General features: G+C 46.6%; 1 protein-coding gene across 3 annotated transcripts in view; it reads left to right on the plus strand.

The window, feature by feature from the left end:
- LOC122399496 (ankyrin repeat and SAM domain-containing protein 1A-like) overlaps nucleotides 1–19,586 on the plus strand; it is a 57,467-nt gene that overhangs the window by 34,547 nt on the left and 3,334 nt on the right. For 2 of the 3 annotated variants that reach the window (XM_043400199.1, XM_043400200.1), the window contains 4 exons: nucleotides 14,480–14,797; nucleotides 15,093–15,220; nucleotides 15,294–15,671; nucleotides 18,120–18,431. In XM_043400199.1, the coding sequence (XP_043256134.1) occupies nucleotides 14,480–14,797; nucleotides 15,093–15,220; nucleotides 15,294–15,671; nucleotides 18,120–18,431 (1,136 nt within the window). The remainder of the gene's footprint in view (nucleotides 1–14,479; nucleotides 14,798–15,092; nucleotides 15,221–15,293; nucleotides 15,672–18,119; nucleotides 18,432–19,586) is intronic. The other variant, XM_043400201.1, reaches the window with a different exon arrangement.

Consider the following 19,586-nt stretch of genomic DNA (forward strand, 5'->3'; position numbering starts at 1 on the left):
TCCCCCATTAGTACTCGCTACACGTATTTTTGTACGAAAGCAAACACGCCAATGAGAACGCCACGGTACGTTGCATCTGTGTAGCAGCAAGAGTGTAAAAATTTGTAGCGAGACTGTCATAACAAAGGTAAGACTCCAACAGGGAACAGGACAATGTCTCGTTTGACAAACGATACCTAGTATCTTATCGTCGTTTATCTCTTCGAGCGGTCGACAATCTCTCGCCATCTTCAAACAAATCAGAAGTCAGTCTACCTTCTGGCGTCTCGCGGCAAGGACCTTTGCTTTTCGTAATTACCCTCCAACCCGGAGACCTTTCTTTATTTTATAATACGAAACGTAATTTGAAATTCCGCCACCGAGTTCTTTTTTCGTAAAAATTGACAATTCATTCTCTCATCATACGCGATGAACATTCGCTTCTCCGGCGATAAATCTGATCGAAGGTGTAAAAGGCTCGCACGATGACTTCGGGACATCGACTGCACGCTCTCTGCACGTCGATTTATCTTGTCGCGGGGAAAAACATAATCTCCGCCGAGCGACGCGTTGCAACGGGAAGAAAGCAGAATTTATTTTCTGTGGGCTAGTTAACTTCTCATTGTGCTTCGTTTATGACCGTAACGAAAAGTACGTGCCTCTTTGTTGCCGGCCGGAAGAACGCGGAAATACAGGCTCGAAATGAACGTTATATTGCGACTCCCTCCGAGCACGAGTTGCAATTTTCTATCATTCGGCGCGTTTCGAAATTTTTATCTCGAATTACCGAAGATTTAAACCACGTTTCCTCTTGTCCCTTTCACTCGTGAATTACGCAACGTTCGAACAAACGTTTGCTCCGCGCGACCGTAGTTTCAACCGAGAATCTTCTGGCAGTCTTTCCACGCAATGTTCTTCAAAACTCGGCCATTTAGATGGGATTCTCAAATTTTTTGTCACTCTGTGCAGACACTCTCGCGACCACAGACACAAAACGGGAGTAAGAAAAGTGCAGAAAACCGGATCGACCATTTTCCGACGAGTGGCAGAAGCTCGCACGCGAGCCAGATTATGACATCGCACAGGAATGTATAAACCATGGAACGTGACTCACGCGATATGTCGCTTTGTCCGTTTCGGAGGCATGACTGTTCCCACAACGACTTTTTCTCCCGTTCTACGTACGTATTATGAATTCATAGATAATACGAGCGATCTCGTAATCAGCGCGATAAGCGGGTGGGAACCGTTCGCTTATCACCGGTTCGAAATTGATTTCGCAACATGAATCGTTAATTAAAAATTCATAACACAGCTCGGTGGTCGTCTGGGATCCAGAGTCGAAGGTTACGTTGAAAGATAAGGAAGAGAAATATTTTTAATAGCTAAACGATTAGAATCGATATGGAATCGTCGAAGGAAAACTTTTTTCCATAGCTATAATAGCGAACCGTTTTCGAATGTAAAAATTAGGTTTCGATCCACCCTCGGTTACCGAATTAGCTCCTTAACATCGACAATGAATTTTAAATACTAAAATATCCGGTCGAACTCTGAGAATGTGTTACATACGCGTGTAAAGTAAGTAAACTCCCTTCTCGCTTTTGCGGTTGCGGCTTTAGCGGGTAATTACTCGTTGCTCGCGCTCGTCGGTTGATCTTAAACGGAAGCAACGGAGTCTGATGCGTTGTTCGCTCGCACGTACGGTGCATTTTAATGGAAGACGTACCGTTTCCTCCGCCGAAGAATGGATTAGTCATGACCTCCGGGAAGTTTCCCAGAAAGCCCGGACTAACGAACTTCTCGATGCCTCGACGACGACTGACGCACTCATGACGCGTCATGCCTTCTGCAAAGTCTGTCTGCTCGTGTCCAGCTCCGTGTTCCGCGTTACACGATATCGTTACGCAATTCGATGATCGAGACAGCGAAACAATCGGTCCCACGAGCGCAGCGTGCGTTTCGCGCGAAACTACTTGTTGCTCTGGATCATTCAAATTATCTCGTGCAATCGTTAAATTTCGCTTGAGACTTGAAAAATAATTACTATTACTCGAATCGTCTCACTTTTAAGTTTCGTGTATTCACATTTTTTATTCAACAATGGGCGTAAATAAATTTGATAATAATAATAGTGCTTGATGGGCCGTATTCTGCGCGTAATGTTGTTGTTCAGCTACCGGGTAATTACGCGTGCACGCAATTCCCGAACGAACGCAACTTTCCGGCTCGAAAATGTGTCTTCTATTCATTAACATGACAATGGTCGACCCTGGTCAGCTGGAGCGAACCTTCACCATATGCAAGCATGCTCCGCGCTAGTGTGGATTCATTGTCTGCTTCGTGCCATTCAATTCCTCCTCAGGGTCGTCTCCGTGTTTTCGGGAACCTGGAACTTGGCTGGAAACGCGCCAGTACGACCATTTTCGCAACGCATCGATGCAAATAGAAACTCCACCGTGCTCCCATTACCCGGTCTAACGGTAAATTTATTTATTTATTTCAGTTACGAACGATAATAATCGCGGAGGATAACGAAATTAAATCACCTGGTTACGATAATGTATTCGACTACGATGCAGTAACCGAAAGAATTTTCTGAATCGGAAGGTACGCTGCAAGTTAAGTTGTTTGCAACGTTGTAGATCGCATCGATATGATCGCGCTTAATTATGTACGTGGTCGGTTCGAAGGAAAGGATCTTGATAATCTAGACGGCGCCATCCAACTTAATGGACTCGATGGAGTTTTCTGTATTATCAAATTAAGTGGTCCTCGCTGTACATCGGTGGTCCAAATATAAAATTCCCCGCTATTATCAACGAAATTCTTCTTTCCTCGTGCAAATAGCGAACTCTAAACATACGGGACGAGGCCCCCCCCCCCCGACTGTCGATCTTAATTATCCCCCGGCTCGTGACTCCGGATCGACCTCGAAGCATCGAGTCGGCCAGCAACGTACAAAAGCAACAGGTTTGACGACCCGTAGCGGCATCGTCAACCCGATACCAAGCATCGAGAAACTCGATCGCGTGGACTTTCACGACTGTTGGTCGAATTCCTCTTAGGCGAAAGAAGCAGTGGAATCGAGAAGATTGATAAGCGCAGGAGGAAAGTTCGGTCCCGCCGTAGCCATCGGTAGTCGGTGTAATTCGGTCTGGGGTCCCAGCGAGCGCTAGTCCCATCTCTGGGGTCATCTTTCCGTGCAACCGGCATGTTGGCCAGCCAGTATACGAGTCGAGCGACTTTCTACGCGTCTCTCTTCCTCGTTCACGCTTCTCCGACTCTCCCTTTCCGTCTCGTTGGCCGATGGTAGTGCGGGTGGCGAGGACCGGGCTCCGTCCTCCTCCCCTCCTCCACCTTTGCCCTCCTACTCCTCTTACACTGCCACCACCACCGGCGACTCCTCCTCGTGGACCTAACACGTTCGAATTAGTCGTCTCGTTAAGCAGCCTCGTGGCACGTCGAGGAACGAGTCCATCGCGTTACTCGGATGACCGCGTCCCTCGGGTGTTTGGCGAACGATAAGAAGTCCACGGGTTAACGGTAAGCCGACGCGCTCGTCGTGAGAACACGCGGATCCTTTCGTCGCGTGCTTCTACCCCAAGCGGGTTCGACCTTCGATTTCACCGTGAAATCGAACCGCGATATACCCTGGATCCACTGGTTACCTCCGTACCTCGACGAACCCAGACCGGTTTACGTCGTTCCGCTGCACTCTGACCGACCCTGTCGAACGCTCGCGCCGCGATCACGGAAGCGACGAGTAATTGGTGACACGAGCATCGGTGAAAGTGATCGCGACTGGATTCCTTGGATTCCGTCGTATTCGAATACACACGCAGCTTCGATTCTGTCGTGGGAATTTACTCCGAATGATCTTTGTGAATTGCACACGACTCACGCAGGGTTGCTTAGTGGATTGAATTTCCTGATTAGGTCGACGACCGATCTATGCTAGTTTAGAGATTGGCAAGGAAATTTTTATCGAACGTTTTGGGCAAATCGTTGACCCTGCGGTGGGGATCGAAGGATGCTGAGTAGGGTCCCTTGGCTGACCCGTGCAGACTCGGTCGATCGAATTTCACGTGGTTAGAGCACCCTAATTTGACTATAAACAGCAACGTGATACTGTATAATACCAGCAGGTTGTAGGAAGAAAAATTACTCCATTTCTTTGTTACCCATCAATGTTCACAAGATCTGATTCATTTATTTTCAATTTTTGTTGTCTCTTTTAACGGAGAATGGTTACGATTATCTGCGAGGAAACTAATCACTTCTCCCATGCAACTATGTTATTCTTGGGTTCTGAAAACCTTGGAGATTAGAGAGGGATGACGTCATATGGTGAATCGTCTCCGCTATCAGTGATCTATTTCGAATTACTGTAGTATCGTTTGCAACAGAAAAATACTACCATTCAGTTTTTATAGTCCAGTTTAGTTGCTAAATCTCTTTTAAATTTCTCCTAATCGAAGATTGATACCATCCTTTCGTAGTTCACAGAGCTGTAACGAGACAATCATCCATCATTTAAATTATTCTCGAGTCTGTAGATCCTAAAAATCGAGTTGCTATGCGATTTTGATCGACGAGGGTTCGATCGTTAGGCGAGTCCGCGTTTGCCGGAAGCTAGCTGGCGGAAATTCGCCGAAAGTCTGGCTGTTGACTCACGCACAGGTAGCTGGTAGGAGGTAGTCGCGGGTCACGTGCTTCGAGTCGAAGGAAGACCGATCGAACGGTTGGGATCGGGGGGCGTCAGTGCGCGGTGGAACGAGGATCGATCGAGGCAGGTGGATCATCGCGCGCGGCTCGTGCGGCCAGGGCGTGTCGCTCGCGTTCAGAAAACCGCTGGTCCCGTGGTTTCGTGTGTGCGTGTGTAGCAGCAAAGGAGAAAGGAGGGAAGCGACGGAGGAATTTACAGAGCCGCGGCGAGCTCCGAGAATCCGTCGCGCTCGATTCTAGAATAGCGATCTCGAGCAAAGTGTCAACACACACGGTGTTCTCTGTTTCTAAAGTCCAACGACCCAGATACTCGACGATAGAGATGCTCAAGGAACAGACTTCCGGCAACCGGGTGATTTAAATATGAGTAAGAGTGCGTGCATCGCGACTGTCACCGCTCGGTTCGATAAGACTTAAAAATTCAACGGGGAAAGTTCTCCTAAAGGTCCGATACTGGAGTTGGCGCGTTATCTCGAGGCAAACATTTCGACGACGGAAATCGGGAGCGCCGCGCGGCCGACAGCGGTGCAACAGCTGCGTCGCGCGGAAATTTTTACGGAACGCGGGTCGCGCGTCCGTGGGTCCGTGTTTCCCGAAAGTCAACAAAGCGGCAGTCGTTCGTGTAATGACGCCGTGAGGCCATTGTTCGGAGCGCGCGAACATCGTGGGACGGGCAGAGGCGCGGCGTGTCCTGTCAGGAGGGAAAAGGACATCTGGAAGGCTGCTAGGGAGAGAGAGGATACCACGGAGGGACAACGAGCCCAGGCATCTGCAACGGGGGAACGTTGGACTTTCTGTGCTCCTCGTGGTACGTGCCCTCTTGTTTGGACGTGTGTTCGTTTCGTGTCGCGCGCGCGCCTGCGTGCACACGCGCCACGTGCACTCCACGGGAATCCTGCGTGAACCAAGTTCCTGGCATGCCGGGCAAAAACCGCGATACATACTTGTTGCTCGTCGCGTTTACTGATGTAATTATAGTCGGTACCGCGCGTTGCGTCACGTTCGAGGATGCGTGACGAGGTGAGAAATCGGTACATATTTCGTTTCCATCCGTTGGATACTTGGAATTTAGTGGATCGCCCAGGAAACAAGGTGAGTAGTAAATCGCGGTGGTGGACGTCGTTGGAAGTCTCTGTTTGGTCGAGAGGAACTCGAATTTGAAATACGTACCTTTTTGGATATAATCCGAGGTCTCTTCTCGAGTCATAAGTATCAAATTGGTGCATCTTAACCTTCTGTTACCGAATCGAGGAAGATGTGGGTTCGGATTAGGAATCGCGAAGAGATCGGTAGAAAGCTGACAGAGCTGGACTTTTCTCCGGTCAAGGTACAGGCAAAAATTTATTCGCGAATAATTGGCGCTTAGTATTCCTTTCTCTATCCACGAGACACTGATTTGTATAATTTATGTATGTTTCTTGCACGCGTGCTCGGCCATTTTTACATTCCACGCGGAGAAAGAGCACCTATGGGAAACGTGGCTAAAGAAGCACGAGCTTATGCGTTTTTTCACCCGTCAGGTAGCGTTCCTTCGTCGAAACGCATTCTTTCGGAGAAACCATCGACGAGGAAAGTTAGAGATATTTCCTTAGCGGTGAATTATATTGCACTTAAATGATATGCACCCGGTCTCGATAACAGTTGGACGGGACAAGCGCGTTCCAAAGTTGATTCACTGGGTCTCGATGCCAGGCATGGTTCAAGGGGAGGCTTAGGGGGCTTGGATTAAACAGGGTTACAGTCCCAGGCCTCGCTTTTTAACCCTTTGCACTCGAACACACTTTCCTACGAAATTGTGGGAGAACGAGTCGCTTCGTATTAAATGTTACAGTGTTAGAATTATTTTATTCGATATTTGCCCAATTTAGAAAGGCAAAATTTGAACAGTCATTAAAGAATTAAATTTTTTCTCGTTTGCAACTCGAAATATTCAAGGTGTTAGAAATCTGGCCATGCTCTATTTCCCTCGCTAGTCCCAGGCCCCAAAAACCTTAATTCGGCCCTGCTTGACGCCAGATCGCTACTTTATTAGCTCGTTCGCTCGTAAGTGATCGGAATCGGTGCCTATTACGAACGCAGCGGGGTCATCTTTCTCGTAGAATTCGTGTTGTCCGCCTCGGCTATTTCTGGCTCGCGATTCCGATATTTTTAGAGGCGATTCTAAGTTTGGTCCCGCCACAGGTCTTGCTCGTGTGTGTTACGTTATAATCACAGTCTCGGGATACAGCGTACACATGGGCAAATATACAATTCGATTCGACGACCGCGTAAACGAACAATAACGAACCGGTGGTTGGACTTTTGTCGATCGTCGATAAATCGTGACGCTTCCTTTTCTTTCTTCGATTCTGGAAAAACAAACGATACGCTGAAAAAGTGCTCGTTCCGAACAGCTGTTTCTTTATGCCCGGTAGTTCCATTCGCGTCGAGTGTGTGTTCGATCGAATTAACGAAAACTCCGAAGGGGTTTCAAATTTTGTTTGAACGGAGTCAAATGGATCCGTAGTGTTTATGGGACAGCTGGAAAGAAAGATCTACTTGTGCTCCGTGCGGAGAATTATACACGTTGGAGTATATTTCCTGCTGTAACCGAAATAGAAATGATTCTTTACGGGGGAAAAATAAGTCGTGAACGCGAGATAAAAATGCTCGGTACGCGGTCGTGAGTTTAAAAAATTTGTGACGCGCTTCGAGCTCGACCTTGACACGATAAAATATTATTAACGTTTTACGAGCATTCTGTGGATGAAAAAATATTTAACGACGACTCGAAATATCGTGGCTGCCCAAAAAGTCGTATGTACAAATATTTTCCGGATTTTCGAACTTGATTCATCCGAGACAAAGCCTCGATTTATTTTTTCACGGGGAATCATCTTTATTTTTGGCCTTCCAAGAACTTCGACCCACCTCGCTCGTATTTACCGATCGCAAATAAGAATTGACCAGATAAAGTAATTGTCGAATTCACAAATGGTTGCTCAATGCCCCTATAACTTACGATTTTCCTTTATCTACACCTAAATTCTATGCGTCTACATATAGATATGCAAATGCTATAGCCAGATTACATAATTTGGCAACAGTCTGAATTCCTTCGCATGATCTATTGCGTCACTTCGGTCACAAGTGCCCAGAAGAACAATTGCATATAGCTGCTGAGTGTATTATGAATGGTTTCTCAGATCAAACGTGTCATTACTCTCACGAATATAGATGGGTTTTTCCACGTTTATAAATATACAAATAAATGTGAATCTCGAGAATGACGTAGGTTCCTCGAAGTCATCCCAGAGGTGACGTAAGTCTCGACGAAAGTAGCATTTCGATCTAGTCTACGCGAACGCGAATACACGTTTGCTGATAAGAGGTTGCATTTGTTCAAGGTTTTGGCTAAATTGTCGCCAGTCAATTGCCTCGTTGCGATTCCGTTCGCGTATCCGTCACCATTGCCATTTCCTCGGACGACGGCCTTCTTCGAAGCGATTTCGCGCGATCACACTTTTGAATGCCAGTAATGTTTCATTGCAAGCGCGTACGCTGTCGTTCAAAAGTGTCGGGACGCCTGCTATTTTTAATCAAACTTTACTCTTTGACGTGGACCAGTGTTTCCCAATCTTCTTCGGTTCGTGCTTCGTTTCCTTAAGAAATTCTAGCATAAAATAGTGGGTTCCTGATTATATTTTAATCGTAAGTAACTCTTCAGTATTATTTTTCAAATTATTCAAATCTGCAATTAAGATTTCTTGTCTAATCTCTGTTTGTCGATCCTTATGTCCAACCTCGTTATCTCAAGTTCTATATAATATCAATTGTTTGATACTAGAATGAAGAATTCAATACTTGAATTGCTTTGAGTAATTAAAACTGTATTCCCAGTAGGTCTGTTAAGTGTCAAATGAAATAATAATACGACTGCATAACTTTTAGCAGGTTGTGCGACGTTCGATGACTGTCCAATGATTTTTGAGCCACAGTGTACACGCATGATTCGTAGAAAAGTCGGAGCAGACGCATTACCGCGTAAAATGACCGCGAATACGTAGGACATTAATACACGATAAACATTTCACGTTCTGTCGCGATATCAGTCGTATCGTACAGATAATTCAGGAATTCGCGTAGACAGCAGGAATTGAAACGCTAGATACCCGGGTATCTAAGGGCAATACGAACGATACATTGGCCAAAGTGATAATATTTTTATACAACTTTATTACGCGACGTCTGGCGGTGATTGTTAGTGCTTTTGAGACTTTATCAGGAATTCCTTTCAGCTGTTGGGTACCGCGGGGCTTAAACGAAGCCCCATTTCATAACTCATTGAGCTTCGCAGTTAAGTTTAATTAGCGGCATTATGAGTCAGCTGGGCCATTAGCATGTCCAAACACGTCGTAATGCGCAGTTATTAGAAATCGACGAACGCTTTGTTCCCACATAAGCAGCCTTATTTACTAGGAAACGATTACAATGTAATCAAAAATGCGCATTTAAACATTTTAAGACATTTCTAAAAATGTGTACCTACAGATTGTTTCGAAAGACGGTGATCAAAATCGCGCAATATTTCCTGGAATACTTTAATAATACGCTCACACGCTTATAGAACAGAGCACTGCATCAGTCATCTCGCTATTTATGGAACAGTGCATTATAAAATGCATAAGAAAACTCGTCTTTGTTCCTAGATAATCCAACGTTAATTGGTAACAAGAATGATCGAACAAATCGATTCCATCGTTCGTGGCCATTCGATGTCACGATGAATCGTCATCTCGATAAACACTGTTTCAATTATCAAACATTTGGATAGCGACTGATAACTTTCGTACATACTACATTGTACATACATCGATTACGATTTTAAGTACCTCTTACAAAGTTTATTATATTTTAATTCGTGTAGCATATAAATACGTTTCACTCGCGAGGAAAATATAGCAGTCTAATTGAAGCAGCTAAATCATGGTGTACGTAGCAGGTAACTGTTATCCATGCTCGATCTTTGCACACATAATCTCGAGGAAGAGACGCTCCTCGGAGGCGCGAGGCTCGCATGCTCGGATCATTCTTATCTTCGCCTACTTAGTTATTAGCAAATTATCCACTTCCGTAATGGAGTCATTACATCACCCATAAATTGGCGCATCTATTACGAGCTGCGATTGGACGACGACGGTTCTCGTGATTCGTCCAAGAATGCGTAGCACCTACGATCAATTGGATTTAATTGCCGTACCGCGACGAATTCAGAGACCGTAGCGCGATCGTCTTCGGTACACGATTCATTTACCTCGTTTCTTAGTATCGCGCCGTTGGAGGGACGAGGGCAATTTCCGTGGCACGAAAGAGCATTTGTTGCCTAACGAGATAAATGAGCTGCTGGTAGATACTTACGAGCCACGATTGAATGACAAATGCCGACGTAATTTATGTACCAGAGAGCGCTTACGTTAGAAAGGGATCGGATCTTGACTCGACGCGTGTAACACACGTACGTTAGGGCTGTCGAAGTTTTCGGAACGTCAAAGGAAAGCGTCGAACGACAATTTAGATGTCTGTATTTTATTGGAAGATTTATAATAGCGAAGGACAGGAAGAATCGTACTGCACCCGTATCATTCGCTCGCTTCATTTTCTGTACAAATTGCAGCAATTGTTAGCAACTCCAAGCATCCTACGAATATAACAAGTCGTGCACTGCATTCTTACTCGTCCGTACATAACGGTCTATCAATGTGTTCACAGAATTCGTACTCCTCAATTTGAGGCGGGCTCATAAAACGTAAAATTGACACAGTTTTAAGGCAGCGTTAAATTAGCGTGAGATTCGAAGTATCGTGCAAGACGAACGAAGCGTTAGTAAAGCATACTTCACATCGAAATTAGCTAGTTCCGGGCTTTTCGGCGGAGAATTAAATTTGGCATTAATGTAACTCGATAAAATAAATATTCTCGCTCGAGATTTAGATTCCATTAATTCTTCTTGATACAACCTTGCTTCGAGATAAATGCAGACAATTATAAATTTCTATTCGGGTGATTCCCAAGGCAACGCTATGATGCTCGTACGTGGGATTTCATTAACATTCTAAGCTGCATAAAGTAATGCTAATGAATTTCGGTGCTCGTCTCGTAAACCTTCCCATTTATTCAGAAACTATTTCACGTTAGCAAAGACGTAAAAATAGACGTTTCATAATCTCCAAGCACTGTTTATTAAAATCGTGATATAGGACAAATTCCAAAGATTATCAATTCGAATTCGGGTCGTTCTCGTCAATATTCCTTTCTATGCAAATAAAAAATATTTGAACGATCTTTTATGACGTTCGTAACGTCGCTCGTCGTTAGTCGAACGTAGCGATACAGACGACCAGATTCGACAATCGTAACGACCCGTCGTTTACGACTAGCTTAATGGCCGAGCATTTTTAATATCCAACGAAATCCGGCCTTCTCCCACCGGTGAACCGTGCCCCGTGAAATCCACGGTGCACGCACTTATTTACGCAAGGATTACTTTAATGTTTACGATCGCCGTGGACCGCGGCATCGCCGCAAATTTTCCAGCTTTAATGGACCGCGGAGTCGGGAATCGAGGAATATAGAGTTAAGACGAGCGGAAGTTACGCCTGTTGTCAACCAAGTCGATGCAACGATCGTATTTTATATTTCGGGCCCCAGTATTTGGCGCACGAACGTTTCAACGTGGTTAATAAGCCTTTGGGCGCTTCATTTCGATTTCGACGGATCATTTTTCTATTATCGTTGTATTCGACTCGTCTCTTTTCGTTTACAAAGAGTCGTTTTTTCCATATCAGATTGTTGGAATCCCACAAACAAAGGTTCGACCGTTCGCTAAATCCTCCGAGTTTCCGCGAACGAACAATTTATTTAATAATAAATTCAAACGAAGAAGCGACGAGACCGAGGACGGAATATTCGATAGAGTCGAAGCAGCTCGATCGTAAGCGGCAGTCCCAATTTCGCGTCCCGAAAAACCGATTTCCCTCGAACGGTTCGAGTGCATCGCGTCGCAGAAAAATAATAGAAAAGAAACGCGGCGCAACAAAAACGGAACGAACGACGGAGGGAGGAATAGAGAGAAAAGGAAAGGACACATTCGGCAGAGTCGCGCGCTAGTTTCTCACGGTGGGAGCGCGCAAACCGGCGATGAAATAAAGGAGAAAGAAAAAGCGCATAATGTCGCAGCTCTTCCCAATTACTGCGATTAAACGGATTCCCTCGTGAGGGAAACTATTACGCCGTGAAAGCCAGCGGTCGCTCGTGCGACGACGGGAAAGAATGGCGGGGACGAGGATGGAAACGCGTAGACGGAGGGATGGTAGGGAAAAAGAAGGAAAAAAAAAAAAAGCAAAGAGAGACCCTCTGGAGAAGCTGAGAGCGCTAGGTAGGCGGCAGCCGGAAGGAAAGGGAAAGATAGAAGGTGGAAGGCGGGAGAAAGGGACGACGATGAGGATTTATGTAATTTGTGTATATGACTTGAATAACTGCCTACATAATATAACGCTGCTGGCTGGAGTGCGCGCGAGCAGGCGACGCCCTTCATCATGGAGCTTTAATTAAAATTACGTACGTTTGCTGCTTGTAACGTGCGCGCGAGTCTCCCCCAACCCCCTTTTTCTTTCTCTCACTCTTATCCCGGGCTACCTTGCTCTCGTGCCTCCTCCAACCGGGTCCCTTCCCCTCCTTCTCTCTCTCTGTTTAATATTTTTATGAGCTTTTCACGACGCGCGGATGTACGTACACGGTCCGTACACGCTCGCGGCCACCCTCTCGAGTGCACCTGTGCAGAGAGGATACACACAGCGTCTTTGAAAGGCGTTCATAGCCGCTGCTTAAAGTGGTACTTTTTTCTTCTCGCTCCCTGCCTCCTCCGTTCTTCCCTTCGTTTTCTTTTCTTCCGTCTGTGGCGAGCCACCGCTCTTTTCCTCCCTCCCCCACCCCCTACCCCCCACCTCTTCTGTGTCTCCGTCCCGCGGGAAGGGCCGTTCGCGCACGTATTCGCGATTCTCATTTGTGAAATTCGTATGAAAGAATTTCCATGACGAATACGGACGCCGGTATTTCCAAGGCGTCGATTGTAAAGGCGGTGAAAACGACGGATTGTCTTTAGTGTCGGCGTTACTGGCGCCTGCCAAGGGCCCTCCCTTGCCAGGGGGCGGCGGGAATCGTCGAGCAAAGCTCCAGACGATGAAAAGAGCCAAGAATGAGAGAACGCCACGAATGGCCGGGGATTATTTGCACCTGTCGGAGCGCGACGAGCCGCGCGATTAAGTGCTCGATGTTATCGCGGATAAATTATTTCTCCGCGCGTGGGTTACCCGTGTTCTGAATCAGACGTGTCGCAGCTTCCGTGCCCTCCACCACGCTTAGAAAAATTATCACCCATCCATATGGTGCTTCCAGCAAAGTTTAATAAACCGTTGTATACCAAAAGCAAGCTACCATTAAGTAGTAAGGGTAAACATTTTATGTAATTTATATTTCACGCGTTGCAACTCAGTAACAATTCTGAGGGGCACCGTTATGCATCGATCAAAGTGCCCATCGACTTGATGGCGAGCATAATGCCTTCCCGAAATTCGCGATCCGGCGAGCACGTTCTCCAGCCCGACCGGCCGGCAATTCCGGACGGTTTTAAACGCAAACACGTCGGGCTGGTATCCGAAATCAGCCAGCGGATATCCATAATGGATATGCGCCACGTACGAACGAATCCACGGATACGTTGAATATTCATTACAGATTCGTCATTGTTCGATGCCTCCACGAGATTAGTTCCCGGAAGATAATCAAGACCGACTCTCGACACCGATGTCGTTAAGCAATTACGTCGCGGTCGGCTCTTAAGCGCGAAACCCGCCCACTCTGCACGATCGACGGAAATATTATACGACACTGTACGTTGACTCGGTGGTCGAGGTTTACAAATAAAAAAAAAATGAAAAAAAAAAAAACTGAAAGAAAAACAAAATAGTATATCGACGCGTTGGATATTCGAAACGCGACCGGTCGTGCGTTCCGCGTCGCGGTGGCGTACGATTGCTCGCAAATAAATACAGGATTCGGGTAAATAACGAACGCGGATAAAACGTTTGAGGGTCAAAGTACCATGAAAAAAAAATCATTTGCGCGTACACTTGTTGCGGACATTACACATGTGCCGTGATCGAGGAGAGGGAACAAATACAACGCGGTTTCGCGAACGATGGAGGGCGCGTGCACGGTCGTTTCACCGTGGTACAAACAAATTCGGATGAGCCAAGATTATTGCGAAATCGTTGTTTCCTGGCGATAACGATACGCTTTAACGGAGCCAAAGGGGATTTATCGGGGAGAAATTTATGGGAGAACGTTGGAATAATAAAATTCTAACGATAAACTTCTTGATCGTTTAACCCGCCAGCGTTAGGACGTTTGGAAACCATCCCTTGCTCTCGTTAACGTTTCAAGCCTCCGGTAACCCTGACACTGGTTGTTATCGCCACGATTCTGAAGATTTTGCTCGGTGCTTATCTTTCGCAAACAGATCGAAAGATAGTATTGTTTATACAGTCGTTTTTTCACAAATATCGTTCTTTACAAATATTTGTAGCTCCGTTTGTTTTGTTAATAAGACTCAACGAGCTTCAAGATGCAAAACATTTTGAAACCTCCTTGGCTCGACCCCTTTGCATTTCGATGAAAGAATAGTTTTACCCTGTCACTGACGTCGCGTGTAATCGACATGTTGTAATTTCGGCAGGTTTGTTGAAAGGATCCGTGACAGCTGAACGGCCGCGTACGCTGCGTCGGTTGCGGAACGTTTACGGGCCATCCGCATGCGGAATGGGAACCGGCGGCGAGAGTGGAGGCGGAGAACGTATCGAGGACGGAGAGGTCCCGTTCCGATTGTCCGATCGCGACCGCGAAAGGGACGAGAAGTCCCTTAGCATAATGAGCCCCTTCGACGAGCAGGAGGAATGGGCGAAGATCTCCGAGATCATGGCGTCCTTCGGGACCGGCCTCGTCAGGGAGTCCGTCTTCGTCAACGAGCTCGAGAAGGAGTTCCAGACAAGACTAGGTAGCTTGAAATTTTCGTTTCGCTGACCTCGAACGCCTTCCATTAATCGTTAATGAAAAGTAACAGGTCGGTCTTATCGCTAACAAAGACGCGACTCGATGCCAAGAGACGAAAAATTCTAATTAAGGTTGGCTCGTTCTGGGCAATTTGTGAGAATAAATTTTTGTTCACGAATCGAAGATATTTGAGTAAGTTTAAGATTCCAAGCTTCGGTTCGCAGAAATAGCGTCTAATTCGAGGCACAGAAGGTGTCCGTCGTGAATTAAACTCGCGATACTGTCTGATTTGTACGCAGGCCTGAGTTCGGACACCAGCAGCAGCCCCATTGTCTCCACTTCCGTCGGTCAGTGGCTGTCAACGTTGGGTCTGGCGGATTACGAGACCCTCTTCGTCAATTCTGGCTTCGACGATCTCGACTTCATTGTGAGTATTTCGTCCCTTCGTCCGCGGATTTCCGCGTCGTTTGATATCTCGGACGAGCGACCGTTGTCCGCAGAACGGAGTGCTGGACGAGGCGGATCTGAAGGACATGGGGATCAGCAGCGACCAGGAACGCGCGGTGATCATGGACGCCGTTGGTCTGCTGAACAAACGCGTGGAGAAACGATCCAACAGCAGCGGGCAATCGGTGGACGAATGGTTGAAGAGCATTCACCTGGAGAATTACACGGAGACGTTCAGAAAGCACTTGTACATTGACATGGATCGCGTGAGGAGCGTGTGGGAGGTCGAACTCGCCGCTGTGTTGGAAATCCAGAAGCCAGCGCACAGAAAGAGGATCCTCGCGTCGGTCAGTAGCTCGAACGTTCGTGCGCAGAATCGCAATTGCGCCGGGCCCAACCTGGAGGACCTCAACAAGGACCTGAACACCTTGGTGAGTGAAATATTTCCTATTCGGTGAATTTTTTTCTCGTAATTGGATAGGATTTCGGGGGTATGTCCATTCACCAAAAATGATTGGAATTGACCCCCGCAAACAAAAATAATTTTTTAATATTTTAATAACTTTTTAACAAAGCCTCGATCAAGAAATTGATATTCTCTAGCATCTCCCATTAAAATTTTTCCCAGGGGTGGCCGTACACCCTGTATATTAAAATCAACACATTTTTATATTTGCGAGGTATTTGTAAGACAAATATATTCTTTTTCGTGGCCACTCGTTGTACGAACAAATTTAAGTAAAATTGACTAATATACGTTTGAAAGATTACATTAAAATACTCGAAACCCATTGATCGACATCGGATTTCTCGCGAACGTAGAATAATTTAAAAAAAAAGGTATCTCGAGGGTTGGAAAGTATCAGACGCGCCAAGAGCAAAAGGAGGCGTGTTGCAACAGTGAAACCACATCGAGTGTAAAGGGTTAACGACGTACGTCACGATCTACGTGTAGCGCGACACTCCTCTGCCGTCGATTCTGTCACCTGCGAGCGCGGGGGAGGCGCGTCACATCGCGAAGATCGCGTTTGAAGTGGGCAACGAAAACATAGAGAGCGACGGAATGGGGGGTGGGGGGGTGTTACGGTAGCGGATGCAGCAATCCAGTTAAGAATTACCGTGAACGGTTCACCGGGGTGTCTGACAAGGGCCGAGCACTTGGGCAAAAGAGGGCAGAACGAGCTCGAGGGTGGCTGCGACACGGCAAGCTCGATCGCTTTCGACGGCTTTCAGCCGATCGCGTCATAATGTAAATATCGTGGCTAATTGGAGAGCCGTTATTGTAACGCGTGCGCTCCCGCGTGCATCAGCTTACCTGTTCGACGCGCGTACGGTGCAGCGGAGCCTGCACGTCGGTGCGACACTCGAGGAAGCTTTCAGCCCGATCGCTCGAGCGGACGCTAATGGTTTTTGTTCGGGCGCCTCGAGCGCGATACGTGCATCCGTTAACGAGCTACTCCGTTACCTCGTCCCGCTCGTCTTTTCGGCGCTGCTCCCTTAATTAGCTAATTAAATTCGATTAATGGCCGACCCCGGTCGACGCGCACACGTCCAAATCGCTCTTTTTGTTCCTCCGTTTCTCTGGTCCTTACGTCCATTCTTTCCCAGTAATCGAATTTCACGATTCGCGGTCCGACTGTCGCGCTACCTACATACCCCCCGATGGAGCCTTTCCGTCTGCTGATTAAGGCGGAAACACATTACTATCGCGTCGCCCTCGGACGTTTGTGGCCGAATCGTTCCCTTTTCGTTTCTTCACGGAAGCAAAAGTTTAGTATTTAGTTTCAGTGGTTATTTAAAATATCTCGGAATCTAAATACAAACGAAACGAGAAGTTACGAATAAGATTACGAAGTCGTATAATTGTCGAGGTCCGAGTGTTCGATAAGCAGAATAGGAAGACAAGCAATAATTTACAAATGAGACGTTATGTGATTACGTGGCGTGACGTAACACTAGTGCCATTGACGTTACACAATATGAAAAGTCGTAATTATAGAGATTCGAATGTTCGAAGCACGTAATGCAACAGCGATATTATTAACTGTTTTTAGCCCTCTGTTACGTTCGAGCGCGTAAAGTAATCTTCGAATTTCGGTAGGTTCGGTTGCTGCCTCTTTCTTTCTCCTCGTTCGAAACCGTTGTCTCTTTTTTTTTTTGTACCGCCATCCCTTTGTTTTTTACGCGACTCGTTCCCCGGGGGGCCCGTGGCACGACACAAATTATACAGGGAAGCCAGATGTAACAAACGATTCGCGGCGTGTAATCCGAATTCGAGCGATACGCTCGCGTGGTTTGAATCCGGTTTGATCGTAATTCCCGTACCGCCGCGAAACGGCCGCGCGTTTCAGCCGGAGAGATTGCAAAAAGTTTCCTTTTTTCGGGGGTCCGGTGCTGCGCCGGGACGGGGTGGCAATTCGAAACGCCGACGCTTTTACGTGTGTAATTGTACGTTGTGTAACGCGAGCCGGATTTTCGAGCGTGGCTTTGCAACGCTTCGCGAAAATTTTGCGCATCCGGGGGCTCTCTCCTTTTTTCGTTTCTGTTTTGTTCACCGACGCATCGAGGGGATTCGCCGGCGAGGCTGGTACAACGTAACGTCATCTGGTTCAGCGAAATGGTGAAATAAAAAAAAAGAAAAAAGTTTCTTTCCACCGGTCGGTCGTTCGCGAGTCGAAAGGTTTTTGTATTTGATAAAAATCGACGTGCACCCTTTTCTGTTCTTTTCTATTTATTCGACGACGATCCGTGTCGCTTGTTTATCGAAATTACCGATAATTTAACGGACAAATTTCGTTTCTCTATCGCTTGATGAAGCTTCGATTTGAAACTTCTGCTACGATCGTTTCTCAAGAATCTTTATCGTCCCGTTTCCACAGAAGACGAACATACAGCAGCTGAAGGAGGAGATACGAGAAAAACTGCCGGAAACAACGACGGAGGGTAATGCCCCGACGCCGATAACCGGAACGAATTCGACTACCACGGGTACATTAAGGCACCGCAAAAACAGACCAGCCCCGCAGCCACCCCAGCGACCCAGTTCGCATAATGGGGCGATCTCAGCTCCGGAACAGCTCGAGATCAGGGCACCGTCGGAGTTGCTGTTCGGCGTGCCGTCCACCCTAAAGACGCAATGGAGGCACCAGCCAAAAGCTCTAGTCACCGGCTGCGTCACGTACGTCGCCAACGTAAGATCTAATTGCTTCCCGTGTTCCTTCTTCTATTTCTTGGCTCCATCTCGAGCCAAATAATCTCGTTGCTTCAACCGCCGTCGACAGACATATTCTTGTCGGTGTCTATGATACCGGGAGATCTCTTATTCCGAGATAGGTTGCGCACGAGATACGCAATACCAAAGGGTAGGGACTTCGTAGAAAAATACCAAACGAAGATTGCGCGATCAAACGCGACTCATTTTGGTTTGGAAGCGTGTTAGGGATAGAGAAAAGTAACATGAGGCAAAATTAACTTCTTTATGTCGTTTTTGAATCTCTACAATTGTTGAGCCCCAACACAGGTAGCTCCAGAAAGGTCGTAGCAGCCGAGCATTTTTAGGCTCCGGCAATTACCACTCCTCGCGACCAGAACTGTGCCATAAACTTGACCTTTCCAACAGCTGCACATCACGTACCAATCACCGCAATAAAACCATTACCTGCTAACCCTAGCCGAACAACATTTCCCAAAAATGTTTAAACATTCAAGCTCCGCCTCAAGACCATTTTCAGAGCCACCCTCACAACGCAACCGACCAATCCTAATTCATACAATCCACCTTTCCCCAAAATATCAGCAGCCAATCCCAACCTTAACCTCCTCGACAACGGGGCAAACACAAATCCATCAAGCAGAGCTCAGACAGAACTCAGAGAGAAACCACCAACATCTCACTCACTACCACAGTACACTCTACATTTGTACAGACATTGTTTTATATTAAAGTTTAAATAGTGTTACAAAAGGTGTGTCAAACTCATTTCAACAAATCTCTTCTTACATCACGACTCATCGTACATTAATTTGAACGAAGAAGAGCGAACGCAAAACGATCCGTTGATTCTGGACAGATCGTCATCCTGCGTCGCAACAACAATGCTTTTCCACTTGCACGAAACCTATGATACGGTTTTCGTATTTACATTTTGTTTTTTTCCAAATTGGTGAACAACCAAATAAATAGTGCACGCGTAAAATGAAATGCTGGTAAAGTAGACCGTGTTCTTGAAAGTTTCGAACAGCAGACGGTTACACGAGATAAAAGTGAAAATGTAATCGCACCCATGGAAGCTGGAGTGTCTCATGCACATGTGGTAATTGTACTCCGTAATTCTGCTCCCGGGTCT

The sequence above is a fragment of the Colletes gigas genome, unplaced genomic scaffold (genome assembly GCF_013123115.1).
Source record: "Colletes gigas isolate AHSC1104 unplaced genomic scaffold, ASM1312311v1 Colletes_gigas_Sc00013, whole genome shotgun sequence".
Taxonomy (NCBI): Eukaryota; Metazoa; Arthropoda; class Insecta; order Hymenoptera; family Colletidae; genus Colletes; species Colletes gigas.